This window comes from Loxodonta africana, chromosome 4 (assembly GCF_030014295.1).
Source record: "Loxodonta africana isolate mLoxAfr1 chromosome 4, mLoxAfr1.hap2, whole genome shotgun sequence".
In the NCBI taxonomy this organism is placed as follows: Eukaryota; Metazoa; Chordata; class Mammalia; order Proboscidea; family Elephantidae; genus Loxodonta; species Loxodonta africana.
Window position 1 is genome coordinate 106,918,333 of NC_087345.1, and position 26,802 is coordinate 106,945,134.

At 39.6% G+C, this 26,802-nt stretch overlaps 1 protein-coding gene across 12 annotated transcripts in view; it reads right to left on the reverse strand.

Annotated features, from left to right (window-relative positions):
* Positions 1 to 3,185: 3,185 nt before the first annotated feature.
* RESF1 (retroelement silencing factor 1) overlaps positions 3,186 to 26,802 on the reverse strand; it is a 56,888-nt gene continuing 33,271 nt past the window's right edge. For all 12 annotated transcript variants that reach the window (XM_064284422.1, XM_064284423.1, XM_064284412.1 and 9 more), the window contains one exon: positions 3,186 to 24,929. In XM_064284422.1, coding sequence (XP_064140492.1) covers positions 24,769 to 24,929 — 161 coding nt within the window. In that variant the 3' untranslated portion in view covers positions 3,186 to 24,768. The remainder of the gene's footprint in view (positions 24,930 to 26,802) is intronic.

Sequence of the window (26,802 nt, forward strand, 5' to 3'; positions counted from 1 at the left end):
TGATAGATCACTTTTGTGTGTGGCCTTTCTAGCCCTGGTCTTTTAACTCCCACCCAAGTGATTGGGTGGGACTATGTGATAGGGGACTTTCAGCCCACCAAAGTATTGGTCAGTTTTGCCATCCCACTGGGCTTGAAATGAGCCACCCCAGAGGCAGGTAAGAGATGAACCCACCACCACCAAAGAAGAAGAGCCAGCGTGTCCTTTGGACCTAGGACCCTGTGCTGAGAAGCCCCCGGAACCAGGAGACAGAGAACTGTAACACTAAAGGCAGCAGAGACCCAGCAACAGAGACCCAGAAGCAGGAGACAGTGTGGTGGGCTTCTTGGCCCACCAATAGAGAATGCTAAGTATCCTTGGGCAGAGACAGAGGGCCAGGGAGAGGTATGCCTGAGAACACAGCTAGGAAGAGGCTGTCCTGATGGAAGAACTGTATCCTTGAGTGTTCCTGAGTCTGAATTGTAACCTGTTACTTCCCTAATAAACCCCATAATCATGAATATTGTCCGTGAGTTTTGTGTGGCCATTGCAATGAATTATTGAATCCGGCAGAGAAGTAGAGAGTGCCATAGGAGGGACAGTTGGTATCAGAATTGGTAAAGATGGCAGAGAGAGGAGGCTTGTCTGACCTCCGCCTCATAGGAATCAGCCTTGGGCTGTTGATCTTAATTCTCCTTCCCCCTTGTGAAGTTAGAAAAGGTCAGACACCACCTCCAAGCCATTTTTACAATAAGTAACTCAAAGCTATTTAAAACAGTTATTGTCATCTGCTCCTGATGGAAGAATAGACTCAGGCTGGACGCAATAAGAATTTATTTTTTATTGTTCACACAATATCACTAGGGTTCCTGAGTTGGAATCGACTTGATGGCAGTGGGTTTCGTTAGTTTTTTTTTTTTTTTTGAGTGCCTCTTGATGTTTATTTTTCTAATAACCTTTCCCTGTTAGTAATCAGCCCAATTATATTTAAACATTTTCTGTCAGGTATTTTGTACTGAATGGCTGTTTGAAGTAATGATAAGTAATACCTTCTTATATTTCTGGTAGGTTTAATATCCTTATTAAGTACTATTTATTAACTACTATATCAGTTTTTTTCATCTAATCATAGAGAAGGCAGTGTAGCATGAAAATGAAGATCCCAGGAGTTGAGTTAGAGACACTGGGTTTGAAACTGGCTCTGTCACCACGGACAAATTACTTAGCCTTTTTAAGCTCAAATGTTCACTTCCCAAATAGTCATTCATTTATTCATAAAAGAAACATCTATGCAGAAAATAACATGTGCAATTGAGTAGGCAACAATGAAGAAAACAAATGGCTTGATGTTTAACACTGGGGATAATAACACCAATATCTCAAAGTTATATGTGTATTAAGTGAGATAATACATACCAAGTATCAAGCAGTAAGTTGGCATAACACTTGACGAAAGCTCAAAAAGTGAGTGCCTTTTATGTGCTAGAGATACTTGAACATCTTATAACTGGTAGCCTGTGTTGTCCAATCTACTAGCCACTAACCAGAAATTTCCAGTAAAAATTTCCACATAGCTGAGAAATTCCCAGGAAATCTTTCGACCAGAGTAAAATGTCTAAAAGTTAAAATCCTTTGTCTCCATTGCTTTTAACAGTAGAATCGGTTTAAAACTTTTCTTTGCAAAGTCCTGTCTTTAGGCCCATTTTATGCTCAGCTTATCAACAGCGTTAGCTCAGAATCTCACAACTATGTGTCACTGAGCTCCTTGGGTTAGTTACCATGGGAATCAAGGAAAAATATATTTTACCTTTTCTCTGTGATAAACCAGAAAAAAAAAAAAACAATATAATACACACAAAAGGGAAGCTCACAAAGTTTTGAAATTCAGTTTTTGCTAGATTAAGCTTGTCTTCAATAACCCTGCCTGGAAACTTTAATTGCCTAGCTGTTTTTCAGTAGAAACGGTTCAGACATCTTGACAAATGCCTGTCATTTCTCCCCCTAATCATTAGCAACTGAGAAAGCTTTCAATCTCTGCTGAAAAGTCAAAATGTAAAGGAAATATACTCTAAGGAAAGGAATCTTTACACAAGTGTCTTTTGTTTAAAGTTGGCCAAGAAATGTTTCTTTATGACAGGGATGTAATACAGGTTGTTTTGAAAGGGCCATGGAGTTAGTCATATCTAAAAGTTTCCCTAGAAACTTAAAAGGATTTTGTTTTAAGAAGCTGTTTCTGGGAAATAAGACCTTGGTACCAAGTGGTTTTCATTAATTTCTGAGACATCTGGTTAGGATTGTTTTATTTCAAACTGATGTTTTTATGATCCCTTCTGAAGGATATGCAAGGTAAGCATCCGTGACTATGATTGAAGACCTCTGTAATTAATTCCTGAAGCTCAACACTGTAAGTCTTCCCCTTGTACCCAATTATCCAGTAGAAGCCCATTCCCCACCTACTAATCCATCCTTCTTCTGACCTCAACCAAAGACTAACCAATCAAATGAATGTATTATAATTCCTTTGCTCCTTGGACTATATCTGTTCTTGATAGAAGCTCTCTCACTGGAGTCACCAGTTTACACTTCTGTGAACTGATGCCTCTATACATTTGGATGTATATTTTTTATTTTACTGAATAAATATTCTTAAGCTTATTCCACAGTCAACACCCATGGAAGCACCAGTCAAGAAATCAAAAGATGCATTGCATTGGGCAAATCTTTTGCAAAAGGCCTCTTTAAAGTGTTAAAAAGCAAAGATATCGCTTTGAAGACTGAGGTGTGCCTGACCCAAGCCATAGTGTTTTCAATTGCCTCATATGCATGTGAAAGCTGGGTAATGAATAAGGAAGATCAAAGAATTAATGCCTTTGATTTGTGGTGTTGGCAAAGAATATTGAATACACCATAGACTGCCAGAAGAATGAACAAATCTGTCTTGGAAGAAGTACAACCAGAATGCTCCTTAGAAGCAAGGATGGCAAGACTACATCTCACATACTTTAGACATGTTATCAGGAGGGATCCATCCCTGGAGAAGGAGGGTCAGCAAAGAAGAGGAACACCCTCAATAGGATGGATTGACACAGTGGCGGCAACAATTGGCTCAAGCATAGCAATGATTGTGAGGATGGTGCAGGCCCAGGCAGTGTTTCCTTCTGTTGTACATACGGTTGCTATAAGTTGAAACCAAATTGACAGCACTTAATGAAAACAAAAACAAGTTTATTTCAAGGACTGAGTGGATTTTTCCTCTGCAACAGCTATTCAGCACCTGTACATATCTTCCTAAACCATACATAATCTCTGAATACAATTACAAAGTCATACTTGCACCTAATTTGATACAACTAACATGCATACAACCGAAAATACACTAGCCCTGTTTACAGCTTATATTTTATAAGTAAAGAAAACAAAAATATTTGATGCACACATACAAGAAATACCTGTAACTATTATGATCCTCATTTCTGCAACCAGTCACATAGTCATAGCTGGTATTTAAAATTACCTTTTTCTACCACCTATTCCATTTTCCCTTTACTTTCAGAAAGCACTTCAAATGGTTGTGGTTCTTTGCTTCATGGGGTGACCCAAATCTTCATTCATGAAGGGTCTGGGCCATTAGTAGTCACGTCGGAATTGAGTTGCTGTAGTTTTCCATTGACTTTAATCACAGGGCATGGTTAGTACCAAGAGATGCCCTAAGGGATCTCCTGCATTCCAGACATACTCGTCTTTACCTCCAATATGTAATATCAATCGGATTTTCTCTTGGTAATCAGGATCAATCTCTTTGCCTGTTGATCCAGAGGCATAGGAGCCCAAAGTGACCTGGTGACATTCTTAACTTCCAGTTCAATGGAATCATGATGTGTCTCCAGGTGGGAGCATTCTACCCTTTGGAACTAAGACCTCTAGACCTGCAGAGCATATGTGGAGACAGGAATCAAAAATTTTGCCAGTGGGTCACTAGGGATAATAGTGAGTGATACCACTCCTGTTTCTACCCCTCGATTCCTGGACCCATGAATCCTAGTTATGGCAGAAACAGCACCATATATTGGATGCAGGTTTAGAGCATATACAGCCTCCTGAAGAATGCTGACCCAATCTTGCAAGATATTGCCACCTAGCTGGCACTGTAATTGTGTCTTTAGAAGGTCATTTGATTGTTCTATTTTTTTTTTTTTATCAAGCTAGCTGCTTCAGGATGATGGGAAAAATGGAAAGATCAGTGAATTCCATGAGCATGGGCCTACTGCCACACTTCATTTTCTGTGAAGTGAGTCCTTTGATCCAAGGCAATGCTGTGTGGGATAACATGGTGTTGATAAGGTATTCTGCAAGTCCACGGATAGTACTGTTGGCAGAAGCATTTCTTGCAGGGAAGGCAAATCCATATCCAGAGTAAATGTCTACCCAGTAAGAATAAAACGCTGCCCCTTCCATGATAAAAGTGGTTCAATGTAATCAACTTGCTACCAGGTTGTTGGCTGATCACCTTGAGGGATGGTGCCATATCCAGGACTCAATGTTGGTCTCTGGTGCTGGCAGATTGGGCACTCAGCAGTAGCTGTAGCCAAGTTGGCCTTGGTGAGTAGAAGTCCATGTTGTTTAGCCTATGCATAACCCCTATCCCTGCCACCATGGTCACTTTGTTCAAGGGCCCAATGGGCAACAATGGCAGTGACTAGTGAAAGGGGATGATTGGTTTTCACAAAACGTGTCATCCTATCAACTTGATTGTTAAAATCCTCCTCTGATGAGGTCACCTTTTAGTGAGCATTTATATGAGACAAAACTATATTCTCATCTTTGGCCCGTTCAGAGAGGTCTATCTACATACCTTTTCCGCATACCTCACTTTCTTTCAAATCATATTCCTTCCAAGTCTCTGACCATCCGGCCAAACCATTGGCCACAGCCCGTGAATCAGCACACAGTTCCACATCTGGTCATTTCTCCTTCCAAGCAGAGTGAACAACCAGGTGTTATGCCCATTGGGAGGATTTTACTTCACCACTGTCCTTCAAGAAGGTCCCAGAATGGGGTTGTAGTGCTGCCGCTCTCAACTTTTGAGTGGTTCATGCATATTGCACAGTACGATCTGTAAATCATGCATGAGTTTTCTCTTTCTCAGTCAGCTGATCATAAGGAATTCCCCATGAGGCCATAGGTGCAGACTGGGCGATGGAAATAATGTGAAAGAAGTGAAGACCATGGGCATTTGGGTCATTCCTCATGCAACTTACTTGTGCCTTCAGGTCCTCCTCAGGCCAGATCTCATATATATCACTTACATTTAGTGATGGAGTGCTGCTGTACGTGCTCAGCTTTATGGCTCTGTGGGTGAGCAACACCCAGTTCATGACGGGCAGCTCAGGCCACATGCTGACTTGGTTGCCCATGATTAAGTCTTCGGTCTCTACCAAGGCCCCTGACAAGCCAAAGGCTTTTTCTCAAAAGGCGAGTAGTTATCTGCAGAGGATGACAGGCCTTTGCTCCAAAATCCTAGAGGTCTGCACTGTGATTCACAAATAGGGGCCTGCCAAGGACCCCAAACAGGATTTGTATCAGCTACTGACACTTCAAGCACCATTGGATCGACTGTATCATATGGCCCAAGTGGCAGAGCAGAATGAATGGCAGCCTGAACCCACTGCAGAACCTTCTGTTGTTCTGGGCCCCACAAAAAACTAGTAGCTTTTTGAGCCACTTGATAAATATGCCAGAGTAGAACACCCCAAGCCCACTGCCATTGAGTCTGTTTTGACTCATAGTGACCCTATAAGGTTTCTATGGCTGTAAATCTTTATGAAAATAGACTGTCACATTTTTCTCCCACAGAGCGCCTGGTGGGTTTCAACTGCCAACCTTTTGGTTAGCAGCTGACTACTTTAACCACTGCACCACCAGGGCTCCTCATAGCAATCACAAATGAAGGATATGTTGCCTCCAAAATCCAAAGAGGCCTGCCAGGCATCATGCCTCTTTTTTTAGCTGTGGGAGGGGCCAGATGCAATAACTTGTCCTTCACTTTAGAAGGAATATCTCAACATACCGCTGGACCTCTAGAAATTTCACTGAGGTGGAAGATGCCTGAATTTTTGTTGGATTAATTTCCCACCCTCTAGCATGCAAATGTTTTACCAATAAGTCCATAGCCATTGACACTTCTTCATTACCAGGGCCAATCAACATAATGTCATCAATGTAATGGACCAGTGTGATGTCTTGTGAAAGGGAGAGGTGATCAAGGTCTCCGTGAACTAAATTACGACATAGGGCTGGAGAGTTCATATACCTCTGAGGTAGGACAGTGAAAGGGTATCACTGGCCTTGCCAGCTGAAGGCAAACTGCTTCTGGTGTTCCTTCAAAACAGGAATTGTGACAAAGGCAATGGGTAGATCAATAGCTGTATAACAGGTACCAGGAGAGCCACACCTCTCACCACTACTTGATCTATTGGTGATATTTTGTGTATTTCTATTGCCACCTCCGGCCATGGATTAGCAGCACCCTTTTTACTACTAGAAGCAGAGTCACCAACATCTTTATGACTAAACAGAATTCAGAACCAGTTGAGAAAACTCATCCTTACAATTTGGTTCTCTAGAACCACTCTCTTTACCAAACGTCTTAGGCTGAGTTCTCCAGAGAAGCAAAACCTGTGAAGCATCTTGTGAGGTGTCTTCCTCTTTTTTGCTAATCTTCCACTTTACAAGCATGATGTCCTTCTCCAGGGGCTGGTCCCCCTTGACAACACATCCAAATTATGTGAGAAGAAATCTCACAATCCTCGCTTCTAAGAAGCACTCTGGCTGTATTTTTTCCAAGGCAGACTTGGTTTTTCTGACAATACATGGTGTGTTCAATATTCTTCGCCATCACCACAAATCGAAGGCATCAATTATTCCTCAGTCTCCCTTATTCATTTTCCAGGTTTTGCATGCATATGAGGCAAGTGAAAATATCATGGCTTGGTTCCTGTGCACCTTAGTCCTCGGAGTGACATTTTTCCTTTTTTAAGACTTTAAAGAGGTCTTTTGCAGATTTGTCCAATGCAATTTTTTTTTCTTCTCCTGACTGCTGCTTCCATAGGCATTGATTGTGAATCCAAGTAAAATGAAATCCTTGACAGCATTAATCTTTTCTCTATTTATCATAATGTTACTTATTGGTCCAGTTGTAACAATTTTTGTTTTCTTTATGTTGAAGTGCAATCCATACTGAAGGCTGTGGTCTTTGATCTTCATCAGTAAGTGCTTCAAGTCCTCTTTGCTTTCAGCAAGCAAGGTTGTGTAGGTTTAAATGAGTTTTCCACCAATCCTGACACCAGGATATACTTCATATAGCCCAGATTTCAGATTATTTTCTCAGTACACATAATGATTAAGTATGGTAAAAGGATACAACCCTGACAGACATTTTTCCTGATTTTCAAGTGCAAAGTATCCCTTGTTCTGACTGAACAACTGCCTCTTGGTCTATGTACAGGTTCCACAATTAAGTATTCTGGAATTCCCATTCTTTGCAATGTTATCCATAATTTGTCATGATCCACATAGTAGAATGTCTTTGCACAATCAATGAAACAGAGGTAAACATCTTTCTGATATTCTCTGCTTTCAGCCAGAATCCATCTGACATTAGCAATGATATCCGTCGTCCATGTCCTCTTTTGAAGAAGCTTTAATTTCTGGCAGTTCCCTTTTGATGTACTCCTCTAATTGCTTTTGAATGATTTTCAGCAAAATTTTACTTGTGTGTGATATTAATGATATTGTTCAATAGTTTCTGCATTCCATTGGATCACCTTTCTTTGGAATGGGAACAAATATGAATAACTTCCAGTTGGTTGGTCAGGTACCTCTCTTCCAAATTTCTTGGCATAGATGTGTGAGTGCCTGCAGAGCTGCATCTGTTTGTTGAAACATCTCAGTTGGTGTTCCATCAAATTCCTGAAGTCTTGTTTTTTGCCAATGCCTCCAGTATACGTTGGACTTTGTCTGTCAATACCATCAGTTCTAGATCATATGCTACCCCCTGAAATGACTGAATATTGACCAATTCTTTTTGGCACAATGATTCTGTGTATTCCTTCCAACTGCTTCTGATGCTTCCTGTGTCATTCAATATTTTGCCTATAAAAAAAAAAAATAGAATCCTTCAAAATTGCAACTTGAGGCTTGAATTTTTTCTTCATTTCTTTCAGCTTGAGAAATGCCAAGCGTGTTCTTCTCTTATGGTTTTCTAACTCACAGTCTTTGCATATTTCATTATATATTTTACTTTGTCTTTTACCAGTCCATTTCAGTTCACTAATGCCTAGAATATCAATTTTTATTTCATTTCATTTTTGGTGACATCCAATTTTCCTAGATTCATACTTCATACATTTCACATTCTGATAATGGATATTTGCAGCTGTTTCTTCTCATTTTGAGTCATGCCACATCAGCAAATAGAAGTCCCGAAAACATTACTCCATTCATGTCATTAAGGTTTTTACTTTGAGGAGGTAGCTATTCCCCAGTCATATTTGAGTGCCTTCCAACCCGAGGGGCTCATTTTCCAGCACTATATCAGACACTGTTCCACCTCTATTCATAAGGTTTTCCCTGGCCAATTTTTTCAGAAGTAGACTGCCAGGTTCTTCTTCCTAGTCTTAGTCTGGAAGCTGCTTTGAAACCTGTCCACCAAAGGTGACCCTGGTGGTATTTGAAATGCCAGTAATAAAGCATCACAGCATGCAAGCCACCACAGTAGGACAAACTGAGAGATGCGTGGTGATGAGAAACCTTAGACAGAACTACTTCCATGGCCCTTTCAAAACAACTTTTATTACATCCTTGTCATAAAGAAAACATCTCTCAGCCTACTTTACACAAAAGACACCTGTGTAAAGATTCCACTACTTAGATATTTCTTTTCTGTTTTGACTCTATGGTGAGACAGAAACACTTCCTCAGTTACTAGCAATTAGGAGGACAAATGGCAGGCATTTGTCAAGAAGTCTGAGCTGTCTGTATTGAGAAACAGCTAGACAATTAAAGTGATCTAGGCAGGAATGTAAAGTACTAGTATAATCTAGAAAAAAACAGAATTTCAAAACTTCACAGGCTTCTCTTTTGAGAGTATTACATTATTTTTTCCTTTTCCTGACATAATTGCAGAGAAATGGTAAAATATATTTTTCCTTGATTCCCATGGTACCCAACTCAGAAAGCTCAATGACACACTTGTGAAAATTCTGAGTTAATACCATTGACACTACTGAGAAGTGTGCTTGTTACCTCAATTTTGCTAGTTAGAGCCACCTGCCCTAAAAAGCCAATTCTTGAGACAGGGGTGAGGTAGGTGGCAAGAACTTTATTATATATACCAGTATATAGAGACAGAGGGGAATGATCTCCTTCTAAAGCCATCTGTCTCCCAGAACTACAGGCTAGCTAGAGTTTTAAAGGGAAAAGGGGCCACAAGTTTTAAGTACTTGCGGAATGTGCATTCTTTCTTCTGTTTGGTTTTGGTTGTGGTATCTCAAACATGTTGATCTTTTCCTGCGTTTATCCCATCAACTCAGGGGGTGGCATCCTTGGTCTGGTTTGACACGCTTAAATCGGTATCACTTGTTTTCCACGGTCCCAGGGAAAACACTGGTTAACACTTAACCTTTTGGAGGAGCTAACAGTAAAATACTACTTAGAGACAGAGATGGGCTAGGGAATGGAAATAAGAAAAAGAAGAGAAAAGAAGAAAATGGCACAGGAAAAATTTTTCTTTTTTTTTACTATTCAAGATATGGCTGAGAAGCCTGTTTCATGCTTAAAGACAGGCAATTTGCACAGAAAAACTTTAAACTGATTTTACTGCTAAAAGTAATAGAGACAAAAGATTTTAGCTTTTAGACATCTTACTCTCACCAAAAGGTTTACTGGAAATTTCTCTGCTACCATGCTTCTGATGTTACATCTTTAAACTCAAGGTCACTTAGATTGTCTTGTATGTTATCTTCTAGAAGTTGTATAATTTTGCATCATACATTTGTCTATGGTCTATGTTGAGTTAGCTTTTGTGAAAGACGTAAGCCCTCTATCTAGATTTCGTTTTTTACATGTGGATGTCCAGTTGTTTCAGCACCATTTTTTAAAAAGACTATCCTTTGTCCACTGAATTGCCTTTATGCTCTTGTCAAAGATCAGTTGACTATATTTGTGTGCTCATAAAATTTTAAGTAGCATGTTTCCAAAGGAAAAGTATTTATGCTAATTCTCAATACTTGGTAGTTTAATGTGAATAAAAGATTCAGTCAGAAAAGCAATGGTGTCTAAAACTGCTGCCTTAGAAAAATGAAGACAATGGCTGCAACTTGTATTAGTTGTCATTGTATTCTTCACCACCAGGGATTCAAAAGGAAAAAAGTCATTTAAGGATGTCCTTGATGAAGCAGTGAAGTTACTAGTTTTATTAAATGTCAATCCTTGTGTTGTAGTTAGTTGCCATCGAGTTGGCTCCGACTCATGGCCTTAGTATAACAGAATGAAACACTGCCTGATCCTGTACCACCTTCATGATTATTGCTATACTGGAATCCATTGTTGCAGCTATTGTTTCAGTCTGTCTCACTGAGGGTGTATCTTGTATTCACTGATCCACAACCAAACTGGATGTCCCTTTCTAGCAATTGGTCTTTCCTGAAGACATGTCCAAAATAAGGGAGCCAAAGTCTTGCCAATTTATATACTCCTCACGTAAACAATATTTCTTATAGTTCCTCAATATTTGAGGTTGTAAAGTGGTCTGCAGACCAAAAAAGCTTGAGAAGCACTGCTAAAATTTTTCTTTTCACTTCTTTTTTGATTTTTTTTTCCATCTTACTCTGCTTTCTCAGAGTTCTCCTCAATTTTATCTTAAAATTTTTCATTTCTCCTGCCACATTTTAATACCCTACAGTCCTTTGAATTGTGGTGTTGGCGAAGAACATTGAATATACCATGGACTGCCAAAAGAACGAACAAATCTGTCTTAGAAGAAGTACAGCCAGAATGCTCCTTAGAGGCAAGGATGGCGAGACTGCGTCTTACTTTGGACATGTTGTCAGGAGGGATCAGTCCCTGGAGAAGGACATCATGCTTGGCAGTTACAGGGTCAGCAGAAAAGAGGAAGACCCTCAGTGAGGTGGACTGACACAGTGGCTACAACATTGAGCTCAAGCATAACAACGATTGTAAGGACGGCTCAGGACCGGGCAGTGTTTCGTTCTGTTGTGCATAGGGTCGCTATGAGTCGGAACCGACTCGACAGCACCTACTAACAACAGTCTTTTGCGTTCTCTGAATGCTCCCTTTTCAATGCTCCCAATCATCTGATTCTTATTTAATATTTGCAGTGTCTTCTCATCACTCTGAGACAATTAAAGATTTTTAAATATTCCCTCCATGCATTGTCTCTGTTCAAGAAACTTTTCATTGCTGTCTTTTTGTATTAGAGACTTTTCTAGAATGCTTAGTGTTCCTTGGTTGCTGATCATAGGTAATTTTAAAAATTACAGGATGTGACATCAAAAGTAGAGCAACAAAAGAAAAAAAATACTGGGCTACATCAAAATTTTAAAATTTTGTGCATCAAAGGACTTTATCAAGAAAGTGAAAAAGTTTACAATAATAAAAAAAAGGAAGAAACAACATACAGAATGGGAGAAAATACTGGGTACTTTTATTGGATAAGGGTTTAGTATTCAGAATATATAAAGAAGTCCTACAACTCAACACCAAAAAGTCGAACAACCCAATCAAAAAGTGGGCAAAAGAACGTGAACAGACATTCCACCAAAGAGGACACAAAAATGGCCAATGTAGTTTGTTATATGCCATCTAGTCAATTCGGACAATAAACATATGAAAAGATACTCAAAGTCAGTCATTAGGGAAATGCAAATCAAAACCACAAAGAGGTTTATCATTTCGCCCGCACTAGATGGCTATCATCAGTAAAACGGTGCAGTCACTGTGGAACAAAGCTTCCCGGTGCCTTAAAAAGTTAAACACAAAATTACCATATAACCTAGCAATCCCACTCCTAGGCATGTACCCAAAAGAACTGAAGGCAGGAACTAAAATAGATACTTGTACGCCAATGTTCACTGGGGCATTATTCACAATAGCCAAAAGATAGAAACAATACCCATCAACTGATGAATGGATAAATGAAATGTGATATACCCCTACATGAAATATTTTTTAGCCATAAAGAGAAGTTCGAACATATCCTACAAAATGGATAAAACTTGAAAACATTAGGCTGAGTGAAATAAGTCAGTCACAAAAGGAGACATATCTTATGATTGCCCTTAAATAAAATATCTTGTTGTTAGGTGCTGTCAAATCAGTTCCAACTCACATGTACAACTCCTATGTACAACAGAATGAAACAGTGCCCGGTCCTGCACCATCCTCACAATCATTGTTAGGCTTAAGCCCATCACTGCAGCCACTGTGTTAATCCATCTTGTTGAGGGTCTTCCTCTTTTTCGATGATCCTTGACCAAGCATGATGTCCTTCTCCAGAGAATGAACCCTCTCCTGACAAAATCTCCAAAGTATGGGAGGCGAATTGTTGCCATCCTGGCTTCTAAGGAGACTCTGGTTGTATTTCTTCCAAGACATATTTGTTTGTCCTTTTGGCAGTCCTTGGCATATTCAATATTTTTCTCCAACACCACAATTTAAAGGCATCGGTTCTTTTTCCTTATTCATCGTCCAGCTTACCCATGCATATGAGGCAATTGAAAACACCATGGCTTGGGTCAGGTGCACCTTAGTCTTCAAGGTGACATCTTTGCTTTTCGACACTTTAAAAGAGGTCTTCTGCAGCAGATTTGCTCAGTGTAATGTGTCTTTTGATTTCTTGACTGCTGCTTCCATGGATGTTGATCATGGATCCAAGTAAAATGAAATCCTTGAAAACATCAATCTTTTTTGTTTATCATGATGCTGTTTATTACTCCAGTGGTGAGTTTTGTTTTATGTTGAGGTATAATTCATACTGAAGGCCGTGGTCTTTGATCTTGATCAATAAGTACTTCAAGTCCTCTTCACTTTCAGCAAGCAAAGTTGTATCATCTGCATATCACAGGTTGTGAATGAGTCTTCCTCCAATTCTGATGCCCCATTCTTCTTCATATAGTCCAGCTTCTCAGATTATTTGCCTAGCATACAGATTGAATAAGTATGATGAAAGGATACTACCCTGACACACACCTTTCCTGACTTTAAACCATGCTGTATCCCCTTGTTCTGTTTGAACAATTGCCTCAATCTCTGTACAGGTTCCTCATGAGCACAATTAAGTTTTGTGGAATTCCCATTGTTTGCATGTCATCCGTAATTTGTTATGATCCACACAGTCCAATGGATTTGCACAGTCAATGAAACACAGTTAAACATCTTTCTGGTATTCTCTGCTTCCAGCCAGGATCCATCTGACATCAGCAATGATATCCCTCGTTTCACATACTCTTCTGAATCCAGCTTGAATTTCTGGCAGTTCCCTGTTGATATATTGCTGCAGCTACTTTTGAATGATCTTCAGCAAAATTTTACTTGCATGTGATATTAATGATATTGTTTGATAATTTCCACATTCAGTTGGATCACCTTTTTTGAGAGTAGGCATAAATATGGATCTCTTCCAGTTGGTTGCCTGATAGCTGTCTTCCAAATTTCTTGCCATAGATGAGTGAGCACTTCTAGCACTGCATCCATTTGTTTAAACATCTCAATTGGTATTCCGTCAATTCTTGGAGTCTTGTTTTTTGACAATGTCATCAGTGCAGCTTGGACTTCTTCAGTAACATCAGCTCCTGATCATATGCTACTGCCTTAAATGGTTGAATGTCAACTAATTCTTTGTGGTATGATGCCTCTGTGTACTCCTTCCATCTTCTTTTGATGCTTCCTGCGTCGTTTAATATTTTCCCCATAGAATCCTTCAGTATAGCAACTCAAAAGGGTTGAACTTTTTCTTCAGTTCCTTCAGCTTGAAAAATGCCAAGTGTGTTTTTCCCTTTTGGTTTTCTATCTCTAGGTCTTTGCACATGAATTTTAATACTTTACCTTGTCTTTTCGAGTTACCCCTTGAAATCTTCTGTTCAGCTCTTTTACTTCATGATTCCTTGTTTTCACTTTAGCTACTCTATGTTCAAGAGCAAGTTTCAGAGTCTCTTCTGACATCCGTTTTGGTCTTTTCTCTCCTTCCTGTATTTTTAATGTCCTCTTGCTTTTCATGTACGATGTCCTTGATATCATTCCACAATTCATCTGGACTTCAGTCATTAGTGTTCAATGCATCAAATCCATTCTTGAAATGGTCTTTAAATTCAGATGGGATACACTCAAGGTCATACTTTGGCTCTCGTGGACTTGTTCCAATTTTCTTTACTTTCCACTTGAACTTGCATATGAGCAATTGATGGTCTGTTTGGGAGTCAGCCCCTGGCCTTGATCTGACTGATGATATTGATGTAATCGACTTCATCCTTGTGTATTCCATCTGTCCAGGTCCATGTGTACAGTTACTGTTTATGCTGGTGAAGAAAGATATTTGCAATGAAGAAGTCATTGGTGTTGCAAAATTGTATCATGCCAGCATCGTTTTTATCACCAAGGCCATATTTTCCAACTACTGACCCGTCTTGTTTCCAACTTTTGCACTCCGAATCTCCAGAATTATGAATGCATCCCGATTGCATGTTCAATCAATTTCAGACTGCAGAAGTTGGTAAAAATTTTCGTTTTCTTCATCTTTGGCCTTAGTGGTTGGTAAGTAAAATTGAACTGTCATATTAACTGGTCTTCCTTGTAGATGTATGGATATTATCCTATCACTGACAGCATTGTACTTCAGGATAGATCTTGAAATGTTCTTTTTGACAATGAATACAACGCCATTCCTCTTCAAGTTCTCATTCCTGGCATAGTAGACTGTATGTTGTCTGATTCAAAATGGCCAATACCAGTTCATTTCAGCTCACTAATGCCTAGGATATCAATGTTTATGCATTCCATCTCATTTTTGATGATTTCCAATTTTCCTAGATTCACACTTCATACATTCCCTGTTCCAGCTATTAATAGATGTTTGCAGCTGTTTCTTCTCATTTTGAGTCATGTCACACCAGCAAATGAAGGTCCCAAAAGCTTGACTCCCTCCATGTCCTTAAGGTCAACTCTACTCTGCGGCAGCTCTTCCCCAGTTGTCTTTTGAGCGCCTTCCAACCTAAGGGGCTCACCATCCAGCACTGTATCAGACAATAATGTTCTGCTACTATTCATAAGGTTTTCACTGGCTAATTCTTTTCAGAAGTAAACCTTTGGGTCCTTCTTCCTGGTCTGTCTTAGCCTGGAAGCCCAGCTGAAACCTGTCCTCCATGGGTGACCGTGCTGGTATTTGAATATTGAGCTTCCAGCATCACAGCAACATGAAAGCTCCCAGAGCATGACAAACTGAAAGACATGTGGGGGATGAAATATTTAGAAGAGGCAAATGTATAGACAAAAAGTTAGTAGTGGTTACCTGGGTTTGGTGGAAGGGGAAAATGGGGAGTTATCAAGAAATACTGAGCTCCTTTTTGGAGTGATGAAAAACTTTTGGAAATAGTGGTTACGTTTGCACAACATGGTAAACATTACATCACTGAGCTGTACACACAAAATAGTTTTGTCACATTTTTTGTTATACATATTTCACAATAAATTTTGAAAAAAATCTACTGGAATTTATTGGAATCTCTGAACCTTTGAATAGGACTTGTCCATTCTTAAGCTTCACTGATAGGTGATCTTTTGTTGAGGACCTGTGATGGTTAATGTCATGTTTCACCTGGGCCAATTCTAAGTAGTTTGGCAGACAACATAATCACCTCCCATTTGTGATCTGATGTGAGCAGCCAATTAGTTGGAAGAGGAGTTTCCTTCAGGATGTGACTTGTATCGATTATATACATGGACGGTCTGGCAAAGCTCGCTTTCTCTGGAACCAGCAATCTTCTCGGTGTCTGGCCTCTGATTCTTGGGACATGAGCCAGCAGAGGCCTCCAGCCTGTCGCCTGACCTGCAGGTTTTGGGTTCATCTGCTCCTGCAACCAGATGAGCCAGAAGAAGTCAATAGCCTGTCATCTGATCCATGATTTGAGACTTGCCAGGCCCCACAATTTTGTGAGCCATTTGCTCACAACTGAATGAGCCATTCCCTTGAAGAAAACATCTGTCTATATAGCTTCACAGGTTTTGCTCCTCTGCAGGACCCAGCATAAAACAGGACCCCACAACAGTCTCTTAAAGGCTAGTCAGATTCCCCAAACTCTTTCAATCTCCAGCCTTTGAGATGAAGGCTTTGTTAATAATATTTTAGTTGCTGCATCTATGAAGAGTGTTGGGGAGGTCTTTCAGTATGTATTGCTCATTTAATCACTCCTGTATTTGGCATTGTATTCCATAAAAGCATAAACCAAACCAAACCCAGTACTGTTGAGTAACTTCAGACTGATAGTGACCCCACGTTTTGCAGAGTAACCACTTGATTGGGTTTTCTGGGCTGTAATATTTATGGAAGCAGATCACCAGGCCTTTCTTCCATGATGCTGCTGGGTGGTTTCTGTGATGACTGTCAGCTTGGGTGGGCCATGATTTTCAGCGGTTAGGCAGTTACAATGTATTTTGGTCATCATGTAATGATGTAATCGCCTCCATGATGGCATCTATTATAATGTAATCATGTCCATGATGAGATCTGCTATGAACAACCAATCAGTCAAAAGAGTTTCCTTGGGATGTGGCCTACACCCACTGTATATGGACTTTCCGGAAGAAGTCACTGCCTTTTGCTCTGCTCTGGATCCTGCACTTGGCTCATCATCGTCTGACCTCTGGTTCTTGGGACTTAAGCCAGCAGCCTGCTGTTTTACCTACCAATCTTGTATTTGTCAACCTCCTCAGCCCGTGAGTCAGCAGCCTGCTTGATCTTGAGTTCATCAGCCACTGCAGCTACTTGAATCAGGAGAAGGCTTCAGTCTTACACCCGACCCACAGACTTGGGACTTGCCAACCTCTACGACACAGTTGTTGTTAGGTGCCGTCCAGTTGATTTGGACTCACAGTGACCCTATATACAATGGCATAAAACATTGCCTGGTGTTCTGCCATCCTAGTAATCATTGTTATTCTTGAGCCCATAGTTGCAGCCACTGTGTCAATCCATCTTGTTGAAGATCTCTTTTTTGCTGGCCCTCTACTGAGCACGGTGTCCTTTTCCAGGGGCTGGTTCCCCCTGATAACATGTCCAAAGTTCGTGAGACAATGTCTCACCATCCTTGCTTCTAAGGAGCATTCTGCTTGTACTTCTTCCAAAAGAGATTTGTTCATTCTTCTGGCAGTCTGTGATATAGTCTTTATTCTTAGCCAACACCAGAACTCAAAGGCATCAATTCTTCTTCGGTCTCCCTTATTCATTGTCCAGCTTTTGGATGCATATGAAAACACCATGGTCTGGGTCAGGCACACCTTAGCCCTTAAACTGACACCTTCGATTTTTAACACTTTAAAAGAGATTTTTTTTTGCAGCAGATTAGCCAAAAGCAATGCATTGTTTGATTTCTTGAATGCTGCTTCCATGGGCTTTGACTGTGGATTCAGGTGAAATGAAATCCTTGACAACTTCAATCTTTTCTTTATCATAATGATGTTGATTATTGGTCCAGTTGTGAGGATTTTTTTTTTTTTTTTTGATGTTGGGGTATAATCCAAACTGAAGGCTGTGGTCTTCGATCTTCATCAGAAAGTGCTTCAAGTCGTCTTCACTTTAAGCAAGGTTAAGGTTGTGTCATCTGCATATTGCACGCTGTTAATTAGTCTTCTTCCAATCCTGATGCCCCGTTCTTCTTCATATAGTCCACCTTCTCAGATTATTTACTCAGCACAGACTGAATAATTTTGTGAAAGGATACAATCCTGATGCACACCTTTCTTGCCTTTAAACCATGCAGTATCCTCTTGTTCTGTCTGAATGACTGCCTCTTGATCTAAGTGCAGGTTGCTGATGAGCACAATTAAGCATTCTGGAATTCCCATTCTTTGCAATGTTATCCAAAATTTGTTATGATTCACACGGTTGAATGCTTTTGCATAGTTAATAAAACACAATTAAACATGTCTGATATTCTCTGCTTTCAGCCAGGATCCATCCGACATCAGCAATGGTATCTCTTATTCCTCTTCTGAATCCCACTTGAATTTTTAACAGTTCCCTGTCTGTGTACTGCTGCAACCACTTTTGAATAATCTTCAGCAAAATTTAACTTGTGTGTGATGTTAATGGCATTATTTGATAATTTCCGCATTTTGTTGGATCACCTTTATTTGGAACGGGCACAAATATATGGATCTCTTCCAGCTGGTTGGCCAGATGGCTGTCTTCCAAATTTCTTGGCATAGACAAGTGAGCTCTTCCAGCACTGCATCTGTTGGTTGAGACATCTCAATTGTAGTTCATCAATTCTTGAAGCCTTGTTTTTTGCAAGGCTTTCAGTACAGCTTGGACCTCTTCCTTTAGTATCATCGGTTCTTGATCATATGTTACCTCCTGAAATGGTTCAATGTCAACCAATTCTTTTTGATACAGTGACTGTGCATTCCCTTCATCTGGTTTTGATGCCTCTTGCATTGTTTAATATTTTCCTTGTTGAATCCTTAAATATTGGAACTCAAAGCTTGAATTTTTTTTCTTCAGTTCTTTCAACTTGAGAAATGCCAAGTGTTTTTCCCTTCTGGTTTTCTATCTCCAGGTCTTTCCTATTTCTACTCATCATTATAAAATATTGTCTTCTCAAGCCATCCTTTGAAATCTTTTGTTCAGCGTCTCTACTTCATCAGTTCTTCCTTTCACTTTAGCAACTCTACATTCAAGAGCAAGTTTCAGAGTCTTCTGACATCCACTTTGGTATTTTCTTTCTTTCCTTTTTTTTTTAATGACCTCTTGTTTTCTTCGTGTACAATGTCTTTGATGTCACCCCACAACTTGTCTGGGTCTTTGGTCATTAGTGTTCAATGCATCAAATCTATTCTTGAGATGGCCCCTAAATTCAGGTGGGATATACTCAAGGTCGTACTTCGGCTCATGTGGACTTGTTCTAATTTTCTTCAACTTGAACTTGCATATGAGCAGTTGATGGTCTGTTTCACATTTGACCCCTGGCTTTTTTTTGACTGAGGATATTGAGCTTGTCCATTGTCTCTATCCACAGATGTAGTTGATTTGATTTCTGTGTATTCCATCTGGCATGGTCCACGTATACAGTTGCCGTTTATGTTTGTGAAAAATGTGTTTGCAATGAAGTAGTCGTTGGTGTTGCAAAATTCCATCATGTTATCTCTGGTGATGTTTCTATCACCAAGTCCATTTTTTCCAATTACCAATCCTTGTTTCCAAATTTCGCATTCCGACCACCAGTAATTATCAAGGTATCCTAATTGCATATTCAATCAATATCAGACTGCAGAAGTTGGTAAAAATCTTCAATTTCTTCATCTTTGGCCTTAGTGGCTGGTGTGTAAATTTGAGTAACAGTTGGATTAAGTGGTCTCCCTTGCCTTTTAGACATAGGATATTATCCTATCACTGACAGCAGTGTACTTCAGGATAAATCTTGAAATATTCTTTTTCACGATGAATGCAACACCATTCCTCTTCAGTTTCATTCTCATGTATAGTAGACCATATGAATGTCCAATTCAAAATGGGCAATACCAGTCCATTTCAACTCACTAATGCCTAGGATACCAATATTTATAAGGTCCATTTCATTTTTGATGACTTACAATTTTCCTAGATTCATACTTCGTACATTAAACCTTTCAATTATTTATGGATGTTTGCAGCTGTTTCTTCTCATGTTGAGTCATGCCACCTCAGCAACTGAAGATCCTGAAAGCTTGACTCCAATCATGTCATTAAGGCCAACTCTACTTTGAGGTGGAAGCTCTTCCGACATGTGGGGCTCATCTTCTGGCACTATAACAATGTTCTCCTGCTGTTTATAAGGTTTTCACTGGCCAGTTTTTTCAGAATTAGACTACCAGATCCTTCTTCCTAGACTTACTTTGGAAATTGAGCTGAAACCTGTTCACCAAGGTTGACCCTGATTGTATTTGGAACACCAATGGCAAAGCTTCCAGGATCATATAGACATATGTCTGTCAGTGTATCGTACTGTGGTGGCTTGCAAGTTGCTATGATACATGAAAAAAGCAAGAGGTAATTATAAAGACAAGAAAGAAAGACCAAAATGCATGTCAGAAGACTCTGAAACTTCCTCTTGAATGTAGTGTAGCTAAAGCGAAAGAAATGATGAAATAAAGAGCTGAAGATTTCAAAGGGTGCTCGGGAAGACAACATAAAGTATTATAAGTGTACAGAGCAAATCAGTTTGTCATTAAACAATACACACGTTGTTTTGTGACATCGGTTGCCAACCCCACGACATGTTAACACTCTTCCCTTCTCTACCTCGGGTTTCCCATTACTGGCTTTCCTGTCACCTGCTGCCTTATCGTCTTTGCCCCTGGCAAGAAGAATTTACATATTTGAATTATGGTGTTGGCTAAGAATACTGAATATATCATAGATTGCCAGAAGGAACAAATCTGTCTTAGAAGTACAGCCAAAATGCTCCTTAGAAGCAGGGATAGCAAAACTTCTCATATACTTTGGACATGTTATCATGAGGGACCAGCACCTGGAGAAAGACATCATGCTCTGTAGAGGGTCAGCGAAAAAGAGGAAGATTCTCAAGGAGATGGACTGACACAGCTTCAACTACAGGCTCAAGAATAAGGATGATTATGAGGATGGCACAGAACTGGGCAGTGTTTTGTTCTGTTGTACATAGGGTTGCTATCAGTCAGAACCAACTGAACGGCACCTAACAACAACAAAATGATGACCTACATACCTATTAGAATGGCTAAAATCTACAATACTGATGGCAAATCCTGGGTGAGGTTGTGGAGTAACAAAGACTCTCCTCCTTTACTGGTGGAAATGTACAGTGGTAAAGCCATTTTGGAAAACCATCTGGCATTTTCTTGCAAAGCTAAACACAGGCAAACTATTCCATGCAATCACACTCCTAGGTGTTTACCCAGGTGAGATGAAATTAAATGTCCATATAAAAAACTGCACATGGAAGCATATACAGCAGCTTTATTTGTAATTGCCAAAAATTTGAAGCAACCATGAGGTACTCAGTAAGTAAATGGATAAACAAATTGTGGTACATCCATACACTGGAGTATCATTCAGTGATAAAAAGGAGCTATCAGGTCACAAAACGACATGAAGAACTTTAACTGCATATTGCCAAGTGAAAGCAGGCAATCCGAAAAGGTACGTACTGTACTATTCCAACTATATGACATTCTGGAAAAGGCAAAACTACAAACAATGAAAAAAAATCAGTGGTTTCCATGAGTTCAGGATGGAGGTGGGCGAGTGGGGACAAGGACTGAATCGGTGTTACACAGGGTATTTTTAGGGCAGTAAAATTTTCTGTATGATGCCATAATGGTGGACATATGACATCAAGCATTTGTCAAAATCCACAGGATTTTACAACACAGAGTGAACCCTAACATGAACTATGGACTTTAGTTAATAGTAAGCAGAGCTTCAAAAGAGTTTGTTCTTGTTAGAACCCCTGCTGAGAATTTGCACTTCTAACATGTTCTCAGGCGATGCTAACGCTGCTGGTTAAAGCAGCTAGCAGAGCAGTGGTTCTCAAAATTTATTATATATATGAATCATCTGGGGATCTTATTAAAATGTATCAGGTGTAGAATTGCAAATTCTCAACAGGGATTAGAGCCCGATTAGAAGCTCTGACAGTAAGGCCTCAATATGGGTTCATCAATTTTAACAATGCACCACAGGAATGCAAAGTGTTTTAAAAGAAACAGTGTTCTGGGGGGAAGGGCCTAAGTGGGAACTCTGTATTTTCTGTAAACTTAAAACTGCTCTAAAAAATTGTCTTGAAGTGTTACTAAAAAATTTTTTGTGATAGCATAAAATGTTATTGTTATGGGTTAAATTGTGCCCCCTCTCCCCAAAAATGTGTGTCAATTTGGCTAGGTCCTAATTCCCAGTATTGAGTGGTTGTGCACTATTCTGTCATCTGATGAGATTGCCTTATGTATTGTAAATCCTTAACTTATATGTTAATAAGGCAGGACTCTATCTACTATATTAGGTTGTATCTTGAGTCAATCTCTTTTCAGATATAAGAGAAAAGCAAGCAGAGAGGAGAAGGACCTCATACCACCAAGAAATAAGTGCCAGGAGTGGGGCATGTCCTTTGGACTCAGGGTCCCTGTGTTGAATAGCTTCCAGACCAGGGGACAACTGATGACAAGGACCTTCTCCCAGAACTGACAGAGAAAGCTTTCCCCAGGAGCTGGCAATTCAGAATTCTAGCCTCCAAGACTGTAGACAATAAAATGTTTGTTAAAGCCATCCACTTGTGGTATTCCTGTTATAGCAGCACTAGATAACAAAAAGTTATTTTCTGAAGTCTTACTACCCTTAGAAATGCAGTTTCAAAATGAGATTTATCCAATGGCCAACATGATTAGTCATCAGGGAAATGTAAATCAAAACCACAATGAGAGATCACCTCACCCCAGTACACTGGCAACAATTAAAAAAAAAAGGAAAAACAACAGGTGTTGGCAAAGTTGTGGAGAGACTGAAACCCTCATCCGTTGCTGGCGGGAATATAAAATGGTGCAGCCACTGTGTAAAAGTTTGGCGGTTCTTCACGTGAAGAATTTTCCAGCTGAGGCATCTGGCATCGGTTGGACTTCAGGCTAAGATGTAGGCCAGACTCCACACCGATTGTTAAATTTTGCTTCTGCTTTAAAAATGCAGCCTTATAATTCTCTGCAACCTTCCACTGTACCCTGTAAATCTTACAGATAAGAATGTGGTTATGCTTGCTGAAACCTGTGGTCAGCCAGTTCTCAGAAAAATGTTTACTCAGGACCTTCTCAGAAAACGCTTTAATGTTTCAAAAGATATGTTTGTACTCTCCATCAGACAACCCTTGCGGTTCTGTCCCATAAAGGCTTCCCTTCCTGTGTGCCTTTCGGAGCACAATGAAGGTTATTACTTTCCTTTTGCTTCCCAGTTCTGAACTGCCTAATTCCCTCAATAAAACACTTTTAAGTTTCCAGAAATTCAAGTTGTTCTCTTTGACACTCAAAAAGTCAAACATAGAACTACCCTTATAACCCAGCAATCCCAATGCTAGGCATATACTCAGAAGTGAAGGCAGAACACAGAAACCTGTATACCAATGTTCACTGCAGCACTTTCACAATACCCAACAGGTAGAAACAATCATAATGCCCACCAGCAGAGGAACGGATAACAAAACGTGGTGTACATATATACAATGGAGTATTAATCTGCTATAAGGAGAAGTCGCAAAATGGCAAATACTGTATGATCTCACATAAAACAGGCAAATAGACAGAAACCAAAGATTACATATGGTTGCCAGGGGGAGAGGGAAAGTTTTGGTTCAAGGTTTATGTTAATATGGCAGAATATTTGTTGGGGAAAAAAAACAACCCAATGCTGTCAAGTCAATTCCAACTCATAGCAACCCTATAGGACAGAGTAGAACTGCCCCATAGGGTTTCCAAGGCTGTAAATCTTTATAGAAGCAGACTGCCACACCTTGGTTAGCAGACGAATGCTGTAACCACTGCACCACCAGGGCTCCTGTTTTGGACAAGGTTAGTGATAATGTGGTGGCACATTAAAAATGTAAACAATGTCACCGATTGTAATTTGGAAGTTGTGTGGCTAAATGTTTTGGTGTGTGTATTTTCACAATTTAAAAATAAATGAGATTTAATTTTTTTTTATTGCCATTAAGATTTTATAAAATTGACCAACATTTACTATTAGTCTGAAAGTACAATCCAGAAACATGTAAATGCTTATATCTCGTCCCCAGTGTTTTCATTCTCTTTCTAGAACTTAGTAATTTTTGTCCTCTTTTCTGAGTGCAATTTGAATATACCTACTTGTGACAGCTTACTCAGTATTTCAGCTTCACGAAACACTTTTCCAAAATGTATCCCTTTTTGAGTAGGGAGTAAAAAAAAAACCAGACCAAATCATTAAGGCTTCACATGCAGTATTTTTTTTAAAAAATAAATGTTTATTTTATTTAAGTACGAAATCTAGCGATTAAACATTATCCAAAGCTTGGGTTCAGCTTAACAAGTAAAAAACAAGACTTCTGAAAAAAAGTTTACGATTAGGTACAAAATACTTGAGAATATATTTTGACAGTCAGTGAGTATTTTTAAAAAATAAGTTTTGCTAATGCAGCTTTAACAAAATATATTTACAGTGCCCGTTAAAATAAACAAGTCCTTACTGAGGAACTGTCCTTCCTCAGGATGGATAGTTGGCATTTCAAAGTAAGACTCTGTAAGAACTCCTTTTAAAACAATGGTAAACTTGGTTCAACAACGTAGACATTCAAATACCTTATGGTCTCCCTGGCAAATGCCGTCTACGTGATAATGCCTGCTCACCCACAAACAAGGTTCGGAAGCCATTTTAATTAAGAAATTTCAGTGATGCATATAGTGATACCCATACTCTCTGACAAAGAAACATTCTTTGTGGCAATTACATAATCACATCTCATAATTACTTTATGGGCTGTTACCAAGGCTTCTGCTCCTTTTCTCCATGTACATCTTTTTGTAGGTTTGAAACATTGCTTTTGAATCTTTTACTGTGTTTTGTAGTGTCTCAAGTCCATCTGCGCTGACACTTCTCTTCGGTAGTTTTGATTTAGGCAAAACATTTTTATCTAAAGACACACATAAAAAAATTTCTGTAACTCCATGTTAGGTGTGATAACATACAATCAAAATTAAGATGCAAAATACGCATTCACCACCTATGGCCTGTGTTTGGGATGATAAATTTTACTTCTTTACACATGGAACCGTGTATCACACACACAGGATGTATCTTACATCTCCTTTGGGGGTCCTTCTCTACTCTCATTCCCATCATTGCTGCCCAGGGGTGTTCTGATCGAGTGTTATCCTGGCTCAATAAAGTATCACGCGCACACTTTATCATGACCAGGATCTTTTTAACGGCTAATGTAGAGCCTGGTGCCAATCAGTTTAAACAGCTTTACAGTGAGTGGGAAGGATAATTCAGATATTCTAGTCTGGTCTAATATTCTAAGACATATCGTTACTTTTCCACCCATTTCTTCAGACCACTTCAGTAAGCTGTTAGCTACAATATACTTGTTTTGATGGGTTTTACTTTTCCTACTTCTGTACATTTCTAGATCTGACTCAGTCTTCTCATTAGCCATTTTCCCCTGTCAATAACCTTCACACTTTTCATGCCTGCTCTAAGCCCTTCCTTTCTGGATAATGCAGCCTGTTTTTCCGCTTTCTGCCTGGGTGGATCTTTAAGATGCCACAATTCAGAAAAGTATTCTGTCCTGTTACTTTGATATTTCCCTACTCCAAATTCAAGCCTCTCTTCGTTTTTCGTGATTTTTGTAACGCAGATGCCTAAAGATGGGTTCCCCAGTTGATTTCTATTACATCTGCCACACTGTGCAGAGCTTTATCTTAATTATTTCTCAGCTTGCACCATCCAAATTCCAACCTTTCCTATCAAATTTAGATGTACACTTATTTAAAAGATTTCCGTATAACTCTTGGGAAGCATGTGGATTTTCTCTGGTCTCATTTTTGACTGGTTCGCTGTTCATCTTAAGCGTATGTCTCGTCTTTCACCCTTTCCTAGTGTGACACATTCTCCAGGGCCAGTTCCATTCGCTTCCAATATGCCCCTTAATGTCCATCTGGTACTACCTCCATTTTTTCTCCTCTCCCTTAAACAAATCAGTTTCTAGATCTCATCAAACTCTACACAGCTCTGTGACTGTTTCTTTGGTTTGCTTTTTCCTTACCCTGCTTCAGATTTTATTATGTATGTGCCCTGGCTTTTGTCTCTTTACATCGTAACTCTCAAAAGCTATCCCACCTTAACCGTTTATTGCTCTTCCTTTTTTTAGCTGTTGGTATGCTTACCTCTGAGCCTCTCTTTCTCTTTGAGGTATAAGTATACCTCTGCTGTTTCCCCAATCCCCATATCCAATCCCTCATTTCCACTTTCCTGTGTTCCAACCTTAGAGGTGATTTTTCTCCCCTTTTAGTTGTTTACCTGTTCTGATTAAGAGTGTCTTTCTTTGATATACCTTGGCTTCTTCCTACATGTATGACTCAATTTCTACATGTCTGCTTATGTTTTAAAGCTTCCTTCCCTTCTCTCTCCACTTTTCAAAAATATGCCTCCATTTATTGCTGCTTTCGGAGAAATTCTGCTTGTCTTCATTTTCATTTGAGTCTGAAGGCCTGTGTCTTTTGTCTATTAGAGTAACCAAAAGGAAGACAAAACTCCCAAGCCCCAGCTTATACTTCTTAATGCAAACAAATAAACAAAAACACAAAGAACATTCATTCGCTAGTTAAATTGGACACTGAAAACTTCTTTTTCTGGTGGATCTCCATCCCCAAACCCTTCCCTGCACACACACAAAAAAACTCAGCCAAGAGTTTTAGTCTCTTTTTTCCTAATCATCAAAATACCTCTCATTCAGGGGACATCTATGTCAACTGGCATAACAAAGTGTATTAAGAACACGTCCT